Raw genomic sequence first — 25,832 nt, 5'->3', positions numbered from 1 at the left:
TACCTGTTAGGGCTGGAGAGTGTGAGTCTGTATAGTAGATGTCCTGTACCTGTTAGGGCTGGAGAGTGTGAGTCTGTATAGTAGATGTCCTGTACCTGTGCCAGGAAACTGTGGAGTCATTAACTCAGCTCTCTTTAGCTATCGACCTATACTGTCCCCTGGCAGACTGCAGACATCAGGAAGAACACAGAGCTGAATGCTGTTTATCAGCAGACATACGGCACAGTAAATAATGGACCGCTCATCACTAGCTACACAAACCATTTATCACCTCACCTGCCATGCTGCTAACTCATATTCTATCTCTCTCTTGTATTATCACTGAGACACAAACAAGTAGCCTAGCATTATGGTTATTCTGCAGACTCAAACCAGGATCTCTAGTGGCACAGCTAGCACTGCGATGCAGTGCCTTAGACCACTTTGCCACTCGGGAGGCCCCTGTTAAATGTAAAATCTGTAGGCAGGTAAAGACAAGTTGACTAAAAACATAATAGCGTCCTATCAAATACTGTTCAGGTTCATCACAGCAGCATTTCCCACAGCAATGACCCAGCATGGCAAAAACAGACACTACAATCACAGGCTTTCAGTGTTTTGGATGGATTACAATGCTCCAACATTCTTATTTTTGGGGGGGTAAGATTTTATTTATTTGGGTTTTTAGAGTATACAAACATAGACAAAGACAATAGATAACTTAACATTTCACAAACATAGATCCTCTAAATGACATAACGTTGTCTGGCCCGACCTTCGGCATAAAGAAACACGATAAATAAGGACAACACCACCTCTGACGTACAGACATTTCAACAAACGTTCATGATATCATGTTCCCATCGCATCCATCCCCATACTGTTTGTCTCTTCACATTTTTTTCAAATGTTTCATCCTTTGGATATTTCTAGTAGTCAGGGGTTGGAACCAAAAATATTTTCCAATCGTTTCATTCCGTTCCACTGTTCCGACCACCAAAATAAAGTTCTGAACCGGTTCCAACCAACAAAACAGTAACAATTTATATCGTTCCTTTCTGTTCCTTTTTAAACCGCTGAAATATATATATTTTTTACATTTAGCTCGACATTAAATTGACTTCACCAATCAGTGCGGATAAAGCAGCTTGCTGCGGAGCGGGTAAGCGATTTAATCTGTATAGGAAATAGTATTTTGCCGTAACAGCATGGTTTAATCACAATGAAAGACAAACACACTGTGCTGCCAGTCAAAATGCAGCTGACATTTCGAGGGTGAGGAGAGAGCGAGAGAGTATGGAGGAAGCTTGCCCTGAAGCTCTGGGCATCTTGTTATGACATGCATTATCTGAATTAGGCCCACAGAATTATACCTACAGGGGAGCGGCTTCTATGGAGGAACTTTAAATGTCTTTGAACTTCCGAGTTTTGTGTGCAGAGCAGCACAAGAAATAAAAACACGTCTTACCTTTTTGTAGTTAATAAATCCAATGTGAAATGTGAGAACTATAGTACCCTTAACTAGCATTGAAAAAGTAAATCCATTCTTCTCTAATTAAACATCTCTCCATAATTTTCAGAATTACTCTTGTAACGTCGTCAGTAGGCTACAGTAACCTATGCTTCAGAGGGGAGGGGCAGGTAATACACATCCACTGGCAGGCAGACGCTGGCAGGCCGACGCTGGCAGGCAGACGCTGGCAGGCAGACGCTGGCAGGCAGACGCTGGAATAAGTTTCTGAGTGACAGAGTGAGGGCTTCGCATAGGCACTTTGTTGCAATTTTTGTGGAACTGGAAAAAATGCCCATAATGTAAAAAATAAGGTTATTAACAGGTTGCCATGCTTTTAAAATAACGGTTCTGTTCCAGAACAGTATAGATCACTTTTGATTTCAGTTCGGGTTCTGTTCCTTTAATAATTGAGTTATTTTCCAATTTTCATTTCTGTTCCTGGAACCGTTCCAACCCTTGCTTGTAATACTTTATATCGCTTCAAATTGTACTGTTTTGTTACTCTCTGTATCCCACATTTTTTCATCCACTGTCTTAATGATGGAGGATCATTTGATTTCCAGTTTTTAAGTAAAAGTTTTTTCTAAATGATTGATGAAGAAAGTACGGTCCAACCCATTGGGTCTCTCACCGCACCCCCATATGCCATGTCTGGAAATATGCAGATAGACGGATTAAAAGTACATTTATATTTTCAAACTTCTGACTCTGTAACTCCACCCATGACTTTTGGACTTTATAGCGCTTCCAGAAGGTATGAATTATTGAGTCATTGTTAGTTTTACGCTTAAGACATGACTCTGCCTTTGTACTGTAGAATTTGTGAATTTTGTCTCTTACATAATACATTCTATACATTAGTTTATACTGGATTAAGTTTTAACATTTTGGTTAACTGTAATTTCATTATGTTCCAACTTTCCCTCCGTCTTGTGCAACATCAGTTCTTTTAAAATCTTGGTTCCAATTGTTGTTGTTTTTTGGCTCTCTGCAAGGTTTGGTATATCTTCCCTATCATATGAACATCCTTTTCTCACTCAAATAGAAATCCCTCAACATTCCTCTGATGTCCAAAAGATTTCAGATCGAAATTTCGTGATATAAAACTTTTAAGTTGCATGTATTTGAAAATGTCTTCATTGGTCAGTCCAAAATTGCTTTTTAATTCTGTCATGGAAATAATTGTATTTCCTGTTACCAAGTCATTTATGGTATCTATGCCTTTAGTTTTCCATGTGGACCAATTTATCTGTGAATTCTGAAAAACAAACCAAGGATTGTTACATACAGTGGCTTGCGAAAGTATTCATCCCCCTTGGCATTTTTCCTATTTTGTTGCCTTACAACCTGGAATTAAAATTGATTTTCTGGGGGTTTGTATCATTTGATTTACACAACATGCCTACCACTTTGAAGATGCTAAATATTTTTTATTGTGAAACAAACAAGAAATAGGACAAAAAAAACAGAAAACTTGAGCGTGCATAACTATTCACCCCCCCCCCCCCCCAAGTCAATACTTTGTAGAGCCACCTTTTGCAGCAATTACAGCTGCAAGTCTCTTGGGGTATGTCTCTATAAGCTTGGCACATTTAGCCACTGGGATTTTTGCCCATTCTTCAAGGCAAAACTGCTCCAGCTCCTTCAATTTGAATGGGTTCCACTGGTGTACAGCAATCTTCAAGTCATACCACAGATTCTCAATTGGATTGAGGTCTGGGCTTTGACTAGGCCATTCCAAGATATTTAAATGTTTCCCCTTAAAACACTTGAGTGTTGCTTTAGCAGTATGTTTAGGGTCATTGTCCTGCTGGAAGGTGAACGTCCGTCCCAGTCTCAAATCTCTGGAAGACTGAAACAGGTTTCCCTCAAGAATTTCCTTGTATTTAGTGCCACCCATCATTCCTTCAGTTCTGACCAGTTTCCCAGTCCCTGCCGATGAAAAACACCGAACGTGTTTGCTTATTTTTTTCTTTAAGCAATGGCTTTTTTCTGGCCACTCTTCCATAAAGCCCAGCTCTGTGGAGTGTACGGCTTAAAGTGGTCCAATGGACAGATACTCCAATCTCCGCTGTGGAGCTTTGCAGCTCCTTCAGGGTTATCTTTGGTCTCTTTGTTGCCTCTCTGATTAATGCCCTCCTTGCCTGGTCCATGAGTTTTGGTGGGCGGCCCTCTCTTGGCAGGTTTGTTGTGGTGCCATATTCTTTCCATTTTTTAATAATGTATTTAATGGTACTCCGTGGGATGTTCAAAGTTTCTGATATTTTTTTATAACCCAACCTTGATCTGTACTTCTCCACAACTTTGTCCCTGACCTGTTTGGAGAGCTCCTTGGTCTTCATGGTGCTGCTTGCTTGGTGGTGCCCCTTGCTTAGTGGTGTTGCAGACTCTGGGGCCTTTCAGAACAGGTGTATATATACTGAGATCATGTGACACTTAGATTGCACACAGGTGGACTTTATTTAACTACTTATGTGACTTCTGAAGGAGGTAATTGGTTGCACCAGATCTTATTTAGGGGCTTCATAGCGAAGGGTGTGAATACATATGCACACACCATTTTTCCATCATTTATTTTGTAGAATTTTTTGAAACCATCTTTATTTTAATTTTTTACTTCACCAATTTGGACTATTTTGTGTACGTCCATTACATGAAATACAAATACAAATCAATTTCAATTACAGGTTGTAATGCAACAAAATAGGAAAATTCAACCCCGCCAAGGGGGATGAATACTTTTGCAAGGCGCTGTAGATGTGTGTTTTTAGGGAGTGATATTGTTTCTTGTAGAGTCTGTTATTGTCTTGCATATTGTTATAGTGTTCTTAGCTATGAAGTTGTTCTTAGCTCCATATCCTTTGAAAACAGACACATGAATAGATTTCTGGGGGTGAGCGTGCGCATCTTCAATATGTACCCAGCACATCTTCAATATATACCCATTGTCCTCTTTAGTGCATTTAACAATATGTCGCAAGTAAAAGCCGGTGGCAAGTTGATACAGGTTAAAACTACCCTCTCAGACTCCTATTTATTTGAGTTTTATATGCCCATATAAAGTCTGTTATGGCCGAGTATACTTTTTTAGAGAATGTCTTTGGTGGGGTAATTGGTACTACCGAAAAATAAATATTAAAACTCTGGGAGCCATGCCATTCTAAAGAGGTTTATTATAATAATATGCCATTTAGCAGACGCTTTTATCCAAAGCGACTTACAGTCATGCATGCATACATATTTTTTTTTGTGTATGGGTGGTCCCGGGGATCGAACCCACTACCTTGGCGTTACAAGCGCCGTGCTCTACCAGCTGAGCTACAAAGATTTATGCGGAAGATTGTTTCATTTCATTAGATCTGCTTTCATATTGTTAAGTAATGGAATAAAGTTATCTTTATATATTATCACTTGTTAAGCATCCTAAGTATTTAATATTGTCTTAAAGGATGGCTGTAGATCATTCGTTTTTTTTCCCTGTTGGTGTAATTAAGCATGATACAGAAGAATGATCCGATATTACAATATCATGGATTTTTGAACCCAGTATATTGTTGTGTGCATTTTTGTAGTCAATTCTTGAATAGCTTTTCTTACTTTGAGAAAAAAAGGAATAGTCATTCCGCTACCCAAGTATAGTAAAGCCCCCTTTACTGGCTCAAATAGCCGACCTGTTACCAAGTAAACTTTTGGCAAAAATTGTGTTTGACCAAATACAATGATATTTTACTGTAAACAAATTGGCAACAGACTTTCATTACGCTTATAGGGAAGAACATTCAACAAGCACAGCACTTACACAAATGACTGATGATTGGCTGAGAGAAATTGATGATAAAAAGATTGTGGGGGCTGTTTTGTTAGACTTCAGTGCGGCTTTTGACATTATCGATCTTAGTCTGCTGCTGGAAAAACATATGTGTTACGGCTAAATATCCATCACTAGCCGTCTACCACCCGGTTACTCAACCCTGCAATCATACTGCTGAGTGGCGCAGTGGTCTAAGGCACTGCATCGCAGTGCTAGCTGTGCCACTAGAGATCCTGGTTCAAATCCAGGCTCTGTCGTAGCCGGCCGTGACCGGGAGACCCATGGGGCGGCGCACAATTGGCCCAGCGTCGTCCAGGGTAAAAAAAATTATAATAATGTATGCACTCACTAACTGTAAGTCGCTCTGGATAAGAGCGTCTGCTAAATGACTAAAAATGTAAAAATACTGTTAAATAGCTATCACTAGCCGGCTACCACCCGGTTACTCAACCCTGCACCTTAGAGGCTGCTGCCCTATGTACATCGACATGGAATCACTGGTCACTTTAATAATGGAACATTAGTCACCTTAATCATGTTTACATACTGCTTTACTCATCTCATATGTATATACTGTATTCTATTCTACTGTATTTTAGTCAATGTCACTCCAATATTGCTCGTCCTAATATTTATATATTTCTTAATTCCATTATTTTATTTGTAGATGTGTGTGTATTGTTGTGAAATGTTCAATACTGCTGCACTGTTGGAGCTAGGAACACAAGCATTTCGCTACACCCGCAACAACATCTGCTAAATATGTGACCAATAAAATGTGATTTGATTCGATTTGAATTCTAAATTTGAAAACGGCCTTCTTGGTCCGTGTGCTGGGAAAAGGGGGTATTCTTGTTCATCAGGATGCCTACACCTCAAATCAAAATAAAATAAAATGTATTTATAAAGCCCCTTTTACATCAGCAGATGTCTCGAAGTGCTTATACAGAAACCCAGCCTAAAACCCCAAACAGAAAGCAATGCAGATGTAGAAGCACCTCTGCAATTTCTACACTAGGTGGCAGCATAGGCCTCTCCAACCCAGCTCATCTTTAAATATTACATTTCTCATTTTTGAAATGCAACTCCTGCAGGAAAACCACATCTGCTGAGAATATCTTTAAATGTGTAAGAACCTTCTGCCTTTTTTCTGGCCGTCATGGAGCCCAAGTTGGATTTTGTTGGTCTTTACTTGTATAGAATCAAAGTTAACCTAGTCCATTCCATCTATCATTGAAGAACCAGATAAAACATTTTAGCAGACATGTCATATGAAGGCGGTGGACATCCCATGGATATGGGAGATCCATAGTATGAATACATAATTATTGTATACATACATACACACAACATATACCCTATACCTCCACACAACATATACCCTATACCCCCACACAACATATACCCTATACCTCCACACACAACATATACCCTATACCTCCACACAACATATACCCTATACCTCCAGACACAACATATACCCTATACCTCCACACAACATATACCCTATACCTCCACACACAACATATACCCTATACCTCCACACAACATATACCCTATACCTCCAGACACAACATATACCCTATACCTCCACACACAACATATACCCTATACCTCCACACAACATATACCCTATACCTCCACACAACATATACGCTATACCTCCACACAACATATACCCTATACCTCCACACAACATATACCCTATACCTCCACACAACATATACCCTATACCTCCACAACATATACCCTATACCTCCACACAACATATACCCTATACCTCCACACACAACATATACCCTATACCCCCACACACAACATATACCCTATACCCCCACACACAACATATACCCTATACCCCCACACAACATATACCCTATACCTCCAGACACAACATATACCCTATACCTCCACACAACATATACCCTATACCCCCACACACAACATATACCCTATACCCCCACACAACATATACCCTATACCTCCAGACACAACATACCCCCTATACCTCCACACAACATATACCCTATACCTCCACACAACATATACCCTATACCTCCACACAACATATACCCTATACCTCCACACAACATATACCCTAGACCTCCACACAACATATACCCTATACCTCCACACACAACATATACCCTATACCTCCAGACACAACATATACCCTATACCCCCACACAACATATACCCTATACCTCCAGACAACATATACCCTATACCTCCACACACAACATATACCCTATACCTCCACACAACATATACCCTATACCTCCACACAACATATACCCTATACCTCCACACAACATATACCCTATACCTCCACACACAACATATACCCTATACCTCCACACAACATATACCCTATACCTCCACACACAACATATACCCTATACCCCCACACAACATATACCCTATACCTCCACACAACATATACCCTATACATCCACACAACATATACCCTATACCTCTACACACAACATATACCCTATACCTCCACACAACATATACCCTATACCTCCACACAACATATACCCTATACCTCCACACAACATATACCCTATACCTCCACACACAACATATACCCTATACCTCCACACACAACATATACCCTATACCTCCACAACATATACCCTATACCTCCACACAACATATACCCTATACCTCCACACAACATATACCCTATACCTCCAGACACAACATATACCCTATACCCCCACACAACATATACCCTATACCTCCACACACAACATATACCCTATACCCCCACACAACATATACCCTATACCTCCACACAACATATACCCTATACCTCCACAACATATACCCTATACCCCGACACAACATATACCCTATACCTCCACACAACAAATACCCTATACCTCCACTCACAACACATACCCTATACCTCCACACAACATATACCCTATACCTCCATACAACATATACCCTATACCCCCACACAACATATACCCTATACCTCCACACAACATACACCCTATACCTCCACACAACATATACCCTATACCTCCACACAACATATACCCTATACCTCCACACAACATATACCCTATACCTCCACACAACATATACCCTATACCTCCACAACATATACCCTATACCCCGACACAACATATACCCTATACCTCCACACAACAAATACCCTATACCTCCACTCACAACACATACCCTATACCTCAACACAACATATACCCTATACCCCCACACAACATATACCCTATACCTCCACACAACATATACCCTATACCTCCACAACATATACCCTATACCTCCACACAACATATACCCTATACCTCCACACACAACATATACCCTATACCTCCACACAACATATACCCTATACCTCCACACAACATATACCCTATACCTCCACACACAACATATACCCTATACCTCCACACAACATATACCCTATACCCCCACACACAACATATACCCTATACCTCCACACAACATATACCCTATACCTCCACACAACATATACCCTATACCTCCACACACAACATATACCCTATACCCCCACACACAACATATACCCTATACCTCCACACAACATATACCCTTTACCTCCACACAACATATACCCAAAACCTCCACACAACATATACCCTATACCTCCACACAACATATACCCTATACCTCCACACAACATATACCCTATACCCCCACACAACATATACCCTATACCTCCACACACCATGGGGCCACAGTGTCTCCGGACCGCTCCTGTCTCAGCCTCCAGTATTTATGCTGCAGTAGTTTATGTGTCGGGGGGCTGGGGTTAGTTGGTTATACCTGGAGTACTTCTCCTGTCTTATCCAGTGTCCTGTGTGAATTTAAGTATGCTCTCTCTAATTCTCTCGTTCTCTCTTTCTCTCTGAGAACCTGAGCCCTAGGACCATACGTCAGGACTACCGGGCATGATGACACCTTGCTGTCCCCAGTCCGCCTGGCCTTGCTGCTATTCCAGTTTCAACTGTTCTGCCTGCGGCTACGAAACCCCTACCTGTCCCAGACCTGCTGTTTTCAACTCTTAATGATCGGCTATGAAAAGCCAACTGAGAGACCTGAGCCCTAGGACCATACGCCGGGACTACCGGCCGTGGTGACTCCTTGCTGTCCCCAGTCCGCCTGGCCTTGCTGCTATTCCAGTTTCAACTGTTCTGCCTGCGGTTATGGAACCCCTACCTGTCCCAGACCTGCTGTTTTCAACTCTTAATGATCGGCTATGAAAAGCCAACTGAGATTTATTCCTGATTATTATTTGACCATGCTTGTCACTTATGAACATTTTTGAACATCTTGGCATGGTTCTGTTATAATCTCCACCCGGCACAGCCAGAAGAGGACTGGCCACCCCTCATAGCCTGGTTCCTCTCTAGGTTTCTTCCTAGGTTTTGCCTTTCTAGGGAGTTTTTCCTAGCCACCGTGCTTCTACACCTGCATTACTAGCTGTTTGGGGTTTTAGGCTGGGTTTCTGTACAGCACTTCGAGATATTAGCTGATGTAAGAAGGGCTATATAAAATAAAATTGATTGATTGATATACCCTATACCTCCACACAACATATACCCTATACCTCCACACAACATATACCCTATACCTCTACACACAACATATACCCTATACCTCCAGACACAACATATACCCTATACCTCTACACACAACATATACCCTATACCCCCACACTACATATACCCTATACCTCCACACACAACATATGCACTATACCTCCACACACACCATATACCCTATACCTCCACACAACATATACCCTATACCTCCACACAACATATACCCTATACCTCCACACAACATATACCCTATACCTCCACACAACATATACCCTATACCTCCACACAACATATACCCTATACCTCCACACAACATATACCCTATACCTCCACAACATATACCCTATACCTCCACACAACATATACCCTATACCTCCAGACACAACATATACCCTATACCTCCACACACACCATATACCCTATACCTCCACACACAACATATACCCTATACCTCCACACACCATATACCCTTTACCTCCACACACAACATATACCCTATACCTCCACACACCATATACCCTTTACCTCCACACACAACATATACACTATACCTCCAGACACAACATATACCCTATACCTCCACACACACCATATACCCTATACCTCCACACACAACATATACCCTATACCTCCACACACCATATACCCTTTACCTCCACACACAACATATACCCTATACCTCCACACACCATATACCCTTTACCTCCACACACAACATATACCCTATACCTCCACACAACATATACCCTATACCCCCACACAACATATACCCTATACCTCCACACAACATATACCCTATACCTCCACACACAACATATACCCTATACCCCCACACACAACATATACCCTATACCCCCACACAACATATACCCTATACCTCCACACAACATATACCCTATACCTCCAGACACAACATATACCCTATACCTCCACACAACATATACCCTATACCTCCACACAACATATACCCTATACCTCCACACAACATATACCCTATACCTCCAGACAACATATACCCTGTACCTCCACACAACATATACCCTATACCTCCAGACACAACATATACCCTGTACCTCCACACAACATATACCCTATACCTCCACACAACATATACCCTATACCTCCACACAACATATACCCTATACCTCCACACAACATATACCCTATACCTCCACACAACATATACCCTATACCCCCACACAACATATACCCTATACCTCCACACACAACATATACCCTATACCCCCACACACAACATATACCCTATACCCCCACACAACATATACCCTATACCTCCACACAACATATACCCTATACCTCCAGACACAACATATACCCTATACCCCCACACAACATATACCCTATACCTCCACACAACATATACCCTATACCTCCAAACAACATATACCCTGTACCTCCACACAACATATACCCTATACCTCCACACAACATATACCCTATACCTCCACACAACATATACCCTGTACCTCCACACAACATATACCCTATACCTCCAGACACAACATATACCCTATACCTCCACACAACATATACCCTATACCTCCACACAACATATACCCTATACCCCCACACAACATATACCCTATACCTCCACACACAACATATACCCTATACCCCCACACACAACATATACCCTATACCCCCACACAACATATACCCTATACCTCCACACAACATATACCCTATACCTCCAGACACAACATATACCCTATACCCCCACACAACATATACCCTATACCTCCACACAACATATACCCTATACCTCCAAACAACATATACCCTGTACCTCCACACAACATATACCCTATACCTCCACACAACATATACCCTATACCTCCACACAACATATACCCTGTACCTCCACACAACATATACCCTATACCTCCAGACACAACATATACCCTATACCTCCACACAACATATACCCTATACCTCCACACAACATATACCCTGTACCTCCACACAACATATACCCTATACCTCCAGACACAACATATACCCTATACCTCCACACAACATATACCCTGTACCTCCACACAACATATACCCTATACCTCCACACAACATATACCCTATACCTCCACACAACATATACCCTATACCTCCACACAACATATACCCTATACCTCCACACAACATATACCCTATACCTCCACACAACATATACCCTATACCCCCACACAACATATACCCTATACCTCCACACACAACATATACCCTATACCCCCACACACAACATATACCCTATACCCCCACACAACATATACCCTATACCTCCAGACAACATATACCCTATACCTCCAGACACAACATATACCCTATACCCCCACACAACATATACCCTATACCTCCACACAACATATACCCTATACCTCCAATCAACATATACCCTGTACCTCCACACAACATATACCCTATACCCCCACACAACATATACCCTATACCTCCACACAACATATACCCTATACCTCCACACAACATATACCCTATACCTCCACACAACATATACCCTATACCTCCACACAACATATACCCTATACCCCCACACAACGTATACCCTATACCTCCACACAACATATACTCTATACCTCCACAACATATACCCTATACCTCCACACAACATATACCCTATACCTCCACATAACATATACCCTATACCTCCACACAACATATACCCTATACCCCCACACAACATATACCCTATACCTCCACACACCATATACCCTTTACCTCCACACACAACATATACCCTATACCCCCACACAACATATACCCAAACCTCCACACACCATATACCCTTTACCTCCACACAACATATACCCTATACCTCCACACAACATATACCCTGTACCTCCAGACAACATATACCCTATACCTCCAGACACAACATATACCCTGTGGTCCTCTGTAGCTCAATTGGTAGAGCATGGCGCTTGTAACGCCAGGGTAGTGGGTTCGATCCCTGAGACCGCCCATACGTAAAAATGTATGCACACATGACTGTACGCGTAGGTCTCCCTTCCGAGTAGTGTTTGTAGGCCTTCGACTGGAAAAGTTTCTTGCAGCTTGGTTAGGGCTTCATTGACGCTTGTGAATTCCATCCACTGCGTTCCCCTTCCATACATAGCAATGCCAGGAAGTGGAGCTGAGATTTAATCCCCTCTTCATCTGATTGGAAGGTATTCTTTGCTTCTTTTTCTCAGCTTAGCAGACAGGTCCTGGACGACTCGAATGGTCTGGCCTTGGATTTTGATCTCCTTTCCCCCTTGTGCCTTCAGAATGTTAACTTTGGTTTGATAGTTCCATTGTTTGAAGGTTACAATGCGTGGGTATTTAGCGTTCTTCTGTTTCACGCCGATCCTGTGGCATCGTTCCAGATCTTCTGGTGATAAACCCACATCAAGTTCCTCTATCACTTCGACCAAGTAGTTGAAAAGGTATCCTTTTTCCTTCCTCATAGACTAGACGAAACAAAGTAAATGTACAGTTGAAGTCAGAAGTTTACGTACACTTAGGTTGGAGTCATTAAAACTCGTTTTTTAACCACTCCACAAATGTCTTGTTAACAAACTATAGTTTTGGCAAGTCGGTTAGGACATCTACTTTGTGCATGACACAAGTAATTTTTCCAACAATTGTTTAAAGACAGATCATTTCACTTATACTTCACTGTATCACAATTCCAGTGGGTCAGAAGTTTACATTGGCTTCTGATAAGCTAATTGACATCATTTGAGTCAATTGGAGGTGTACGTGTGGATGTATTTCAAGGCCTACCTTCAAACTCAGTGCCTCTTTGCTTGACATCATTGGAAAATCAAAAGAAATCAGCCAAGACCTCAGAAAAAAAATCGTAGACCTCCACAAGTCTGGTTCATCCTTGGGAGCAATTTCCAAATACCTGAAGGTACCACGTTCATCTGTACAAACAATAGTACGCAAGTATAAACACCATGGGACCACGCAGCCGTCATACCGCTCAGGAAGGAGACGTCTTCTGTCTCCTAGAGATGAACGTATTTTGGTGCGAAAAGTGAAAATCAATCCCAGAACAACAGCAAAGGACCTTGTGAAGATGCTGGAGGAAACAGGTACAAAAGTATCTATATCCACAGTAAAACAAATCCTATATCGACATAACCTGAAAGGCCGCTCAGCAAGGAAGAAGCCACTACTCCAAAACTGGCATAAAAATAGAACTGTTTGGCCATTATGTTTGGAGGAAAAAGGGGGTTGCTTGCAAGCCGAAGAACACCATCCCAGCCGTGAAGCACGGGGGTAGCAGCATCATGCTGTGGGGGTACTTTGCTGCAGGAGGGACTGGTGCACTTCACAAAATAGATGGCATCATGAGGAAGGAAAATTATGTGGATATATTGAAGCAATATCTCAAGACATCAGTCAGGAAGTTAAAGCTTGGTCGCAAATGGGGTCTTGGGGCGGCGCGCAATTGGCCCAGCGTTGTCCAGGGTAGGGGAGGGAATGGCCGGCAGGGATGTAGCTCAGTTGATAGAGCATGGCGTTTGCAACGCCAGGGTTGTGGGTTCGATTCCCACAGGGGGTATGAAAAAATAAATAATGTATGCACTAACTAACTGTAAGTCGCTCTGGAAGTAAATGTAAATGTCTTCCAAATGGACAATGACCCCAAGCATACTTCCAAAGTTGTGTTAAAATGGCTTAAGGACAACTAAGTCAAGGTATTGGAGTGGCCATCACAAAGCCCTGACCTCAATCCTATAGAACATTTGTGGGCAGAACTGAAAAAGCGTGTGCGAGCAAGGAGGCCTATAAACCTGACTCAGTTACACCAGCTCTGTCAGGAGGAATGGGCCAAAATTCACCCAACTTATTGTGGGAAGCTTGTGGAAGGCTACCTGAAACATTTGACCCAAGTTAAACAATTTAAAGGCAATGCTACCAAATACTAATAGAGTGTATGTAAACTTCTGAACTTCTGACCCACTACAGTTTAAATGTATTTGGCTACGGTGTATGTAAACTTCAGACTCCAACTGTATATCTGGGACACTCAAATTAGTGTGATATGTTACGTTTTTTATGGTTACATAAGACTGAAGGTTACTTAAGGCAAAAGCGAAAGTCGGGTGGTTGGTTGAGGTGGATGGGAGAGCGTATAACGCAAACGTCTAGCAACCTTAAGGTTGCATGTTAGAATCGCCTCACGGACAACTATTTAGATAATTAGCAACTTTGTAACTACTTTTTAGCTACTTTACAACTACTTAGCATGTTAGCTAACCCTTCCCCTATACATAAACCCTATACCTTAACCCTGTTAGCTAACCCTTCCCCTAACCCCAACCTGAACCCTGTTAGCTAAACCTTCCCCTAACCCCAACCTTAACCCTGTTAGCTAACCCTTCCCCTAACCCCAACCTTAACCCTGTTAGCTAACCCTTCCCCTAACCCCAACCTTAACCCTGTTAGCTAACCCTTCCCCTAACCCCAACCTTAACCCTGTTAGCTAACCCTTCCCCTAACCCTTCCCCTAACCCCAACCTTAACCCTGTTAGCTAACCCTTCTTAACCTTATGTCAGGACTTCCTCCGAAGCTGCCTCCCCTCCTTGTTCAGGCAGGCTTCGGCGTTCGTCGTCACCGGCCTTCTAGCCACTGCCGCTCCTCATCTCATCATTCCATTTCCCTCATCAGTACCTGTATAAGTGTTCCCTCTGCCCCCTTGTCTTTGTGGGTGATTGTTTATTGTGAGGAGAGAGTAGCTGAGTAGGTGAGCTCAGTGTATTTTGTATTGCCGGGGTATATTTTCCCCGTGTGCCTGTTTTGCACACTGGACTGGTTGACGCTATTCTGGGTAACGCTGTATTACGGAATAAACTCTGTATTCTGTGATTTACCCTCCTGCGCCTGACTCTTTCAAATCACGCATCACACCTTAACCCTTTAACCTTAACCCCTAACCCCTAGAGCTAGCTAACGTTAGCGTTAGCCACCTAGCCATCTAACTAACGTTAGCAACAACAAATTGGAATTTGTAACATATTGTACGTTTTGCTGAGCCATAACATATAGTAAAAATTGTAATATCATACGAATTGTAATTTGTAACATATATGAAATGGATGATGGACATCAACAAATTAATACATACCATACGAAACGTAACATATCATACTAAATGATGTGTCGACGATTTACGTACAGAATAACACGAAATGCTCTGAGACCAAGTTGCGTCTTCCGGTAAGGACTATTCTCATGTTTCGTCTCATTCTGTTTTCTTGCTGGTCCAATTAATCTTCTAAAGTTTGCAACTTTGTTTCCTAAATGCTCATTTTGTTGTCTTGTTCATTCACGTGCACACCTTGTTTGTGCGTGACTTAGGCGATAGACTCTCCTTTATTTTAGAGCGAATCTACTTTTTTAACAACAGATTGTAGTAGTTTGTTGTGGTGAGCGTTGAGGGTATTAGCTGTGTTTCCTGTATAGCATTATAATTGTTCATTACTCCACTCCAAGTTGCTCCTTGTCTTTTTCTTTGGGGAAGCCCATGGCTTGTTGGATTATTTTCTCTGCGCTGTTTTACAAACTGATTGGGTCGCTGTTGTACAAAACTAATCACACACTCTCCCAGTTGCGTGAGGATATGTTGATTTATCAAGTTGAGGCTTGATTTCAACTTTGTCTGGTTTCTACATACATCCACAGTTTCATTGGTACAGACAGAGCTACTCCCCATGCATCATTTACATTACATTTTAGGCATTTAGCAGACGCTCTTATCCAGAGCGACTTACAGGAGCAATTAGGGTTAAGTGCCTTGCTCAAGGGCACATCGACAGATTTTTCACCTAGTCGGCTCGGGGATTAGAACCAGCGACCTTTCGGTTACTGGCACAACACTCTTAACCACTAAGCTACCTGCCGCCCCATCAACAACCAATGCTCCAACATTCTGAGGGTGGATCAATAAGCAATTTTAAAAAACTGTGATGAGATATTATCGGGAAACCCTCTGTATGAAATATTTCACCTGTGGAAATCCCAGAACATACATGTTTGCGTGTCTCACTCACTGGTATCATATTTATAATTTCTTATGGGAATGTGTATGGATCATATCAGAGCCATTTACTTCACATGATATTATCTATATGCATGCATCGACAAACACATTAAAACCACTGGATGCTATTTACCATTGTGCACTCAGGTTTATCACGGGGTGATAGTTACAAAACTCATCACTGTTTCCTATATCAACATGTGGGTTGGGCCTCTCTATCTGTGAGGCGAGAGCAATATGCTCTCCTGTTTCTTTTAAAACTACCTCCATATATATCATCATTAATTTCCACTAGATATACTAATTTTAAAACCAGATCACAGATGTGGATTACATTAGAGACTCCTGTGGTCTCCACAGAGTTGGGTAGGACTGCCTTCAGTTCCTTTGCACCTTATTTATGGAACAAACTGCAGATCCAACTGAAGTTAGACACTCTGGTGTCCCTTGCCCATTTTGAAAATGTTATGGAGGATCAATATGATGTTGTCTGTGATTGTTTCTGTTGAATTTTGTTTTGTATGTTTGAAATGTTATTTTCTAAAACTGTACATGTCAACATGTTTACACAGGGCACAGCCGTAAAAGAGATCCAGGTCTCAGTCTGTTTTTTCCCTGTTAAAATAAAGATGTATTTATGTGTGTCTAGATTTCTTTATGTAGTAAGACGCCACTCTGTGCTTCTGATTGTTTAATGCAGGATTACCTGACTAATGATCATATCTCTTATCTTCCCCTGCAGCTCTAATCATCCATGAAGGACCTTCAGTGTTCCGTATCTTTAACCGGTGGCAGGCGGTCAACCAGCAGTGGAAGGTTCTCAACTACGACAAGACCACTGACAGTGAGGACCTGAAGAGAGCAGCCACAGTGCGGACCCTCTCTCAGCCTCAGTCTGGCCAGAGGAACCAGCCTGGGACAGAACTGGGACTGTCCTCTTCCACCTCCCCTCTGGCTGCCGCCACCACAGCACCGGACCTACCTACAGCATCACCAGACCCAGGGATAGGGCTGGTTCCACACGGTTCCACTGAGCAGGCCAGTGAGACAGCTGGACCAGACCAACACTGCGCTGCCTACAATATCCTCCAGCTCCTCAGCCACCTGCGGCAGCCAGAGGCCCACGGCCACCCCAGCCACAGCACCCGGGAGCTGGTCATGAGAGTCACTACAGTCTGAGGCTCCGACTGAGGCCTTGTCAGGGAGAGACTTGACATTGACATGGAGGGCCTTGGTCTAAAAGGACCAACAATGCTCTTGTTTGTTTCAAATGCACCTTTGATGACCTTAAAGACAGTTTGAAATGTACTGGGGGTGGGGGCTGGTCCAACTCAAGGTGTCATAAAAATGCCCCCCCTCTCTCCAACGTATTTTTTTCTTCTCATGACCCCCCCTGCGGGAACGTCTGTGGGAGGTGGGGGGTCTCTGTCTGTAATAAAGCCCTTTTGTGGGGAAAAACTCATTCTGATTGGCTGGGCGTGGCTCCCAATCGGGTGGGCCTATTCCCTCCCAGGCCCACCCATGGCTGTGCCCCTGCCCAGTCATGTGAAATCCATAGATTAGGGCCTAATACATTTATTTAAATAGACTGATTTCCTTATATGAACTGTAACTCAGTCAAATCTTTGAAATTGTTGCATGTTTTGTGTTCATGCCACATATAAATGGTAAAACATTTAAAAAGTGAAATGACAAATATTTAGGCTATATTGAAGTGTTATTCAAATGACATTTTCACTGCAGTTTACAGTCTAGAGTAGGATTGAACTCACTTGAAAACAGAATGCATTGAAACAAAATGCATTGAAACAAAATGCATTGAAACAAAATGCATTGAAACAAAATGCATTGAAACAGAATTCATTGAAACAAAATGCATTGAAACAGAATGCATTGAAACAGAATGCATTGAAACAGAATGCATTGAAACAGAATGCATTGAAACAGAATGCATTGAAACAGAATGCATTGAAACAGAATGCATTGAAACAGAATGCATTGCAATGTGGTGTAGGCTAGTCTAGGGAGGTCATGAGAGTCACTACAGTCTGAGACGCTGACTGAGGCTAGTCTAGGGAGCAGCGTTTCGGTCAGCCGGCAATTGCCAGCTTTTGGCCGATAAAATTAATTAAAAAGCTGATAAATAAAATTGTAGTCTGGCCAAATTGTCCGGGGCTGCTGAGGCGAGCCAGGGCAAAGGCTACTGTTGATTGTGAAGATGGAGGCTTTTTTAATTGAAGTAAAACTAAAGTTTGAGAGTTGGACTATATTGAAAATCCTGTGACCATTTAGTTGCATTTTGCGACCAGTTGACTTGGCTGTGCGGAAATAAAATTGGGGGCCTATTGGTCTAAAACCATGATTTGGTCAAACAGTAAAGTACATTATCCTCATGTAATGAAAGTGTTTGCCTGCCCCTGTTCCCCTGTTCCCCTGATCCCCTGTTCTCCTGTTCCCCTGATCCCCTGTTCCCCTGTTCCCCTGATCCCCTGTTCTCCTGTTCCCCTGATCCCCTGTTCCCCTGATCCCCTGTTCCCCTGTTCCCCTGTTCCCCTGTTCTCCTGTTCCCCTGATCCCCTGTTCCCCTGATCCCCTGTTCTCCTGTTCCCCTGTTCTCCTGTTCCCCTGATCCCCTGTTCCCCTGATCCCCTGTTCCCCTGATCCCCTGATCCCCTGTTCCCCTGATCCCCTGTTCCCCTGTGCCCCTGTTCCCCTGTGCCCCTGTTCCCCTGATCCCCTGTTCTCCTGTTCCCCTGATCCCCTGTTCCCCTGATCCCCTGTTCCCCTGATCCCCTGTTCCCCTGTGCCCCTGTTCCCCTGTTCCACTGTGAGCCACTCTCTTTCTCTCCTTTCCTGGGGGAGTTTAGAGTTAGTGATGTGTTTTGAGTTTCCGCTCAGGTGGTGAATCAGACTATGATATTGGAGCACATAAAGGTAAATTCATCTCTGTTGACCAAGAGTAAAGCTGAACATTCGGGAGCCCTATTGTAACTGATAACAGCAGCATGACAATCATTAGGCTGAATCACAACATGACAAGATGAAACAACTTATTTCTTCAATAATATCTCAGTAGTCGATTACATGTTTTAATAAAGCACTGGTAATGACTTTATAAAATGTTAGGCCTACTCATTTTTTTCTATTGCGTGATGCCGGCAAAAAAATTTTTTGCTTAACAAGTCACATAATAAGTTGCATGGACTCACTCTGTGTGCAATAATAGTGTTTAACATGATTTCTGAATGACTACCTCATCTCTGTACACCACACGTACAGTTATCTATAAGGTCCCTCAGTCAAAAAGTGGATTTCAAACACAGTTTCAACCACAAAGACTAGGGAGGTTTTCCAATGGCTCGCAAAGAAGGGCACCTATTGGTAGATTGTTTTTTTTTAAAAAGCAGACATTGAATATCCCTTTAAGTATGGTGAAGTTATTAATTACGTTTTGGATGGTGTATCAATACACCCAGTCACTACAAAGATACAGGCGTCCTTCCTAACTCAGTTGCCGGAGAGGAAAGAAACCGCTCAGCAATTTCACCATGAGGCCAATGGTGACTTTAAAACCTTACAGAGTTTAATGGCTGTGATAGGAGAAAACTGAGGATGGATCAGCAACATTGTAGTTACTCCACAATACTAACCTAATTGACAGAGTGAAAAGAAGGAAGCCTGTACAGAATACAAATATTCCAAAACATGTTGGATTTGCCTCCAAGAAATGTGGCAAAGAAATAAACTGTATGTCCTGAATAAAAAGCGTTACATTTGGCAGCAAATCCAACACAACACATCACTGAGTACCACTCTTCATATTTTCAAGCATGGTGGTGGCTGCATCATGTTCTGGGCTTGTCATCAGCAAGGACTAGGGAGTTTTTTTTAGGATAAAAAGAAATGGAATGGAGCTAAGCACAGGCAAAATCCGAGAAAAATCTGGTTCAGTCTGCTTTCCAACAGACACTTGGAGACAAATTCACCTTTCAGCAGGACAATAACCTAAAACACAAGGCCAAATATACACTGGAGTTGCTTACCAAGATGACATTTAATGTTCCTGAGTGGCATAGTTACAGTTTTGACTTAAATCGGCTTGACAATCTATGGCAAGACTCGAAAATGGCTGTCTAGCAATGATCAACAACTAACAAGACAGAGCTTGAAGAATAAAAAAATAATAATAATGTGCAACTATTGTACAATTCAGGTGTGCAAAGCTCTTAGAGACTTAACCAGAAAGGTGATTCTAACATGTATTGACTCAGGGGGTTGAATACTTATCTAATCAAGATATATTAGTGTTTTATAATTTTGCTTCCACTTTGACATTACAGAATATCTTGAGATATATACAGTGGGGAAAAAAGTATTTAGTCAGCCACCAATTGTGCAAGTTCTCCCACTTAAAAAGATGAGAGAGGCCTGTAATTTTCATCATAGGTACACGTCAACTATGACAGACAAATTGAGAAAAAAAAATCCAGAAAATCACATTGTAGGATTTTTAATGAATTTATTTGCAAATGATGGTGGAAAATAAGTATTTGGTCACCTACAAACAAGCAATATTTCTGGCTCTCACAGACCTGTAACTTCTTTTTTAAGAGGCTCCTCTGTCCTCCACTCGTTACCTGTATTAATGGCACCTGTTTGAACTTGTTATCAGTTTAAAAGACACCTGTCCACAACCTCAAACAGTCACACTCCAAACTCCACTATGGCCAAGACCAAAGAGCTGTCAAAGGACACCAGAAACAAAATTGTAGACCTGCACCAGGCTGGGAAGACTGAATCTGCAATAGGTAAGCAGCTTGGTTTGAAGAAATCAACTGTGGAAGCAATTATTAGGAAATGGAAGACATACAAGACGACTGATAATCTCCCTCGATCTGGGGCTCCACGCAAGATCTCACCCCGTGGGGTCAAAATGATCACAAGAACGGTGAGCAAAAATCAGAACCACAAGGGGGGACCTAGTGAATGACCTGCAGAGAGCTGGGACCAAAGTAACAAAGCCTACCATCAGTAACACACTACGCCGCCATGGACTCAAATCCTGCAGTGCAGACGTGTCCCCCTGCTTAAGCCAGTGCATGTCCAGGCCCGTCTGAAGTTTGCTAGAGTGCATTTGGATGATCCAGAAGAGGATTGGGAGAATGTCATATGTTCAGATGAAACCAAAATATAACTTTTTGGTAAAAACTCAACTCGTCGTGTTTGGAGGACAAAGAATGCTGAGTTGCATCCAAAGAACACCATACCTACTGTGAAGCATGGGGATGGAAACATCATGCTTTGGGGCTATTTTTCTGCAAAGGGACCAGGACGACTGAAAAGAATGAATGGGGCCATGTATCGTGAGATCATGGGCATTGAAGATGAAACGTGGCTGGGTCTTTCAGCATGACAATGATCCCAAACACACCGCCCGGGCAACGAAGGAGTGGCTTCGTAAGAAGCATTTCAAGGTCCTGGAGTGGCCTAGCCAGTCTCCAGATCTCAACCCCATAGAAAATTTTTGGAGGGAGTTGAAAGTCTGTGTTGCCCAGCGACAGCCCCAAAACATCACTGCTCTAGAGGAGATCTGCATGGAGGAATGGGCCAAAATACCAGCAACAGTGTGTGAAAACCTTGTGAAGACTTACAGAAAACGTTTGACCTGTGTCATTGCCAACAAAGGGTATATAACAAAGTATTGAGAAACTTTTGTTATTGACCAAATACTTATTTTCCACCATAATTTGCAAATAAATTCATAAAAAATCCTACAATGTGATTTTCTGGATTTTTTTTCTCATTTTGTCTGTCATAGTTGACGTGTCCCTATGATGAAAATTACAGGCCTCTCTCATCTTTTTAAGTGGGAGAACATGCACAATTGGTGGCTGACTAAATACTTTTTTTCACCAACTGTATATAGCGGTCTGTAACACTGGTCCTTTACTAGTCCTGAATTAACAGACCTATATAGCAGTCTGTAACACTGGTCCTTTACTAGTCCTGTATTAACAGACCTATATAGCAGTCTGTAACACTGGTCCTTTACTAGTCCTGTATTAGTGGACCTATATAGCAGTCTGTAACACTGGTCCTTTACTAGTCCTGTATTAGTGGACCTATATAGCAGTCTGTAACACTGGGCCTTTACTAGTCCTGTATTAGTGGACCTATATAGCAGTCTGTAACACTGGGCCTTTACTAGTCCTGTATTAACAGACCTATATAGCAGTCTGTAACACTGGGCCTTTACTAGTCCTGTATTAACAGACCTATATAGCAGTCTGTAACACTGGTCCTTTACTAGTCCTGTATTAACAGACCTATATAGCAGTCTGTAACACTGGTCCTTTACTAGTCCTGTATTAACAGACCTATATAGCAGTCTGTAACACTGGGCCTTTACTAGTCCTGTATTAACAGACCTATATAGCAGTCTGTAACACTGGGCCTTTACTAGTCCTGTATTAGTGGACCTATATAGCAGTCTGTAACACTGGGCCTTTACTAGTCCTGTATTAGTGGACCTATATAGCAGTCTGTAACACTGGGCCTTTACTAGTCCTGTATTAGTGGACCTATATAGCAGTCTGTAACACTGGTCCTTTACTAGTCCTGTATTAGTGGACCTATATAGCAGTCTGTAACACTGGTCCTTTACTAGTCCTGTATTAACAGACCTATATAGCAGTCTGTAACACTGGTCCTTTACTAGTCCTGTATTAACAGACCTATATAGCAGTCTGTAACACTGGGCCTTTACTAGTCCTGTATTAACAGACCTATATAGCAGTCTGTAACACTGGTCCTTTACTAGTCCTGTATTAACAGACCTATATAGCAGTCTGTAACACTGGTCCTTTACTAGTCCTGTATTAACAGACCTATATAGCAGTCTGTAACACTGGGCCTTTACTAGTCCTGTATTAACAGACCTATATAGCAGTCTGTAACACTGGGCCTTTACTAGTCCTGTATTAGTGGACCTATATAGCAGTCTGTAACACTGGTCCTTTACTAGTCCTGTATTAGTGGACCTATATAGCAGTCTGTAACACTGGTCCTTTACTAGTCCTGTATTAACAGACCTATATAGCAGTCTGTAACACTGGGCCTTTACTAGTCCTGTATTAACAGACCTATATAGCAGTCTGTAACACTGGTCCTTTACTAGTCCTGTATTAACAGACCTATATAGCAGTCTGTAACACTGGTCCTTTACTAGTCCTGTATTAGTGGACCTATATAGCAGTCTGTAACACTGGTCCTTTACTAGTCCTGTATTAACAGACCTATATAGCAGTCTGTAACACTGGGCCTTTACTAGTCCTTTATTAGTGGACCTATATAGCAGTCTGTAACACTGGGCCTTTACTAGTCCTGTATTAGTGGACCTATATAGCAGTCTGTAACACTGGTCCTTTACTAGTCCTGTATTAGTGGACCTATATAGCAGTCTGTAACACTGGGCCTTTACTAGTCCTGTATTAACAGACCTATATAGCAGTCTGTAACACTGGGCCTTTACTAGTCCTGTATTAACAGACCTATATAGCAGTCTGTAACACTGGGCCTTTACTAGTCCTGTATTAGTGGACCTATATAGCAGTCTGTAACACTGGTCCTTTACTAGTCCTGTATTAGTGGACCTATATAGCAGTCTGTAACACTGGGCCTTTACTAGTCCTGTATTAACAGACCTATATAGCAGTCTGTAACACTGGTCCTTTACTAGTCCTGTATTAGTGGACCTATATAGCAGTCTGTAACACTGGTCCTTTACTAGTCCTGTATTAACAGACCTATATAGCAGTCTGTAACACTGGGCCTTTACTAGTCCTGTATTAGTGGACCTATATAGCAGTCTGTAACACTGGTCCTTTACTAGTCCTGTATTAACAGACCTATATAGCAGTCTGTAACACTGGTCCTTTACTAGTCCTGTATTAACAGACCTATATAGCAGTCTGTAACACTGGGCCTTTACTAGTCCTGTATTAGTGGACCTATATAGCAGTCTGTAACACTGGGCCTTTACTAGTCCTGTATTAGTGGACCTATATAGCAGTCTGTAACACTGGGCCTTTACTAGTCCTGTATTAACAGACCTATATAGCAGTCTGTAACACTGGTCCTTTACTAGTCCTGTATTAACAGACCTATATAGCAGTCTGTAACACTGGGCCTTTACTAGTCCTGTATTAACAGACCTATATAGCAGTCTGTAACACTGGTCCTTTACTAGTCCTATATTAGTGGACCTATATAGCAGTCTGTAACACTGGTCCTTTACTAGTCCTGTATTAGTGGACCTATATAGCAGTCTGTAACACTGGTCCTTTACTAGTCCTGTATTAACAGACCTATATAGCAGTCTGTAACACTGGGCCTTTACTAGTCCTGTATTAGTGGACCTATATAGCAGTCTGTAACACTGGTCCTTTACTAGTCCTGTATTAACAGACCTATATAGCAGTCTGTAACACTGGTCCTTTACTAGTCCTGTATTAGTGGACCTATATAGCAGTCTGTAACACTGGGCCTTTACTAGTCCTGTATTAGTGGACCTATATAGCAGTCTGTAACACTGGTCCTTTACTAGTCCTGTATTAACAGACCTATATAGCAGTCTGTAACACTGGGCCTTTACTAGTCCTGTATTAGTGGACCTATATAGCAGTCTGTAACACTGGTCCTTTACTAGTCCTGTATTAACAGACCTATATAGCAGTCTGTAACACTGGTCCTTTACTAGTCCTGTATTAACAGACCTATATAGCAGTCTGTAACACTGGGCCTTTACTAGTCCTGTATTAGTGGACCTATATAGCAGTCTGTAACACTGGGCCTTTACTAGT

General features: G+C 42.1%; 1 protein-coding gene across 1 annotated transcript in view; it reads left to right on the top strand.

Annotated features, from left to right (window-relative positions):
• Positions 1 to 18,150, top strand: part of LOC311116492 (E3 ubiquitin-protein ligase MARCHF4-like) — a gene marked incomplete at both ends in the record, with an annotated part of 30,565 nt that extends 12,415 nt beyond the window's left edge. The window contains one exon of the mRNA XM_084191570.1: positions 17,714 to 18,150. Within this exon, the coding sequence (XP_084047696.1) occupies positions 17,714 to 18,150 (437 nt within the window). The remainder of the gene's footprint in view (positions 1 to 17,713) is intronic.
• Positions 18,151 to 25,832: the final 7,682 nt, after the last annotated feature.

This window comes from Coregonus lavaretus (assembly GCF_964263955.1).
Source record: "Coregonus lavaretus genome assembly, contig: HAP1_SCAFFOLD_261, whole genome shotgun sequence".
NCBI classification, from domain to species: Eukaryota; Metazoa; Chordata; class Actinopteri; order Salmoniformes; family Salmonidae; genus Coregonus; species Coregonus lavaretus.
Note: the sequence above shows the minus strand (reverse complement) of the source record. Positions and strands in the feature narration are given on the sequence as shown.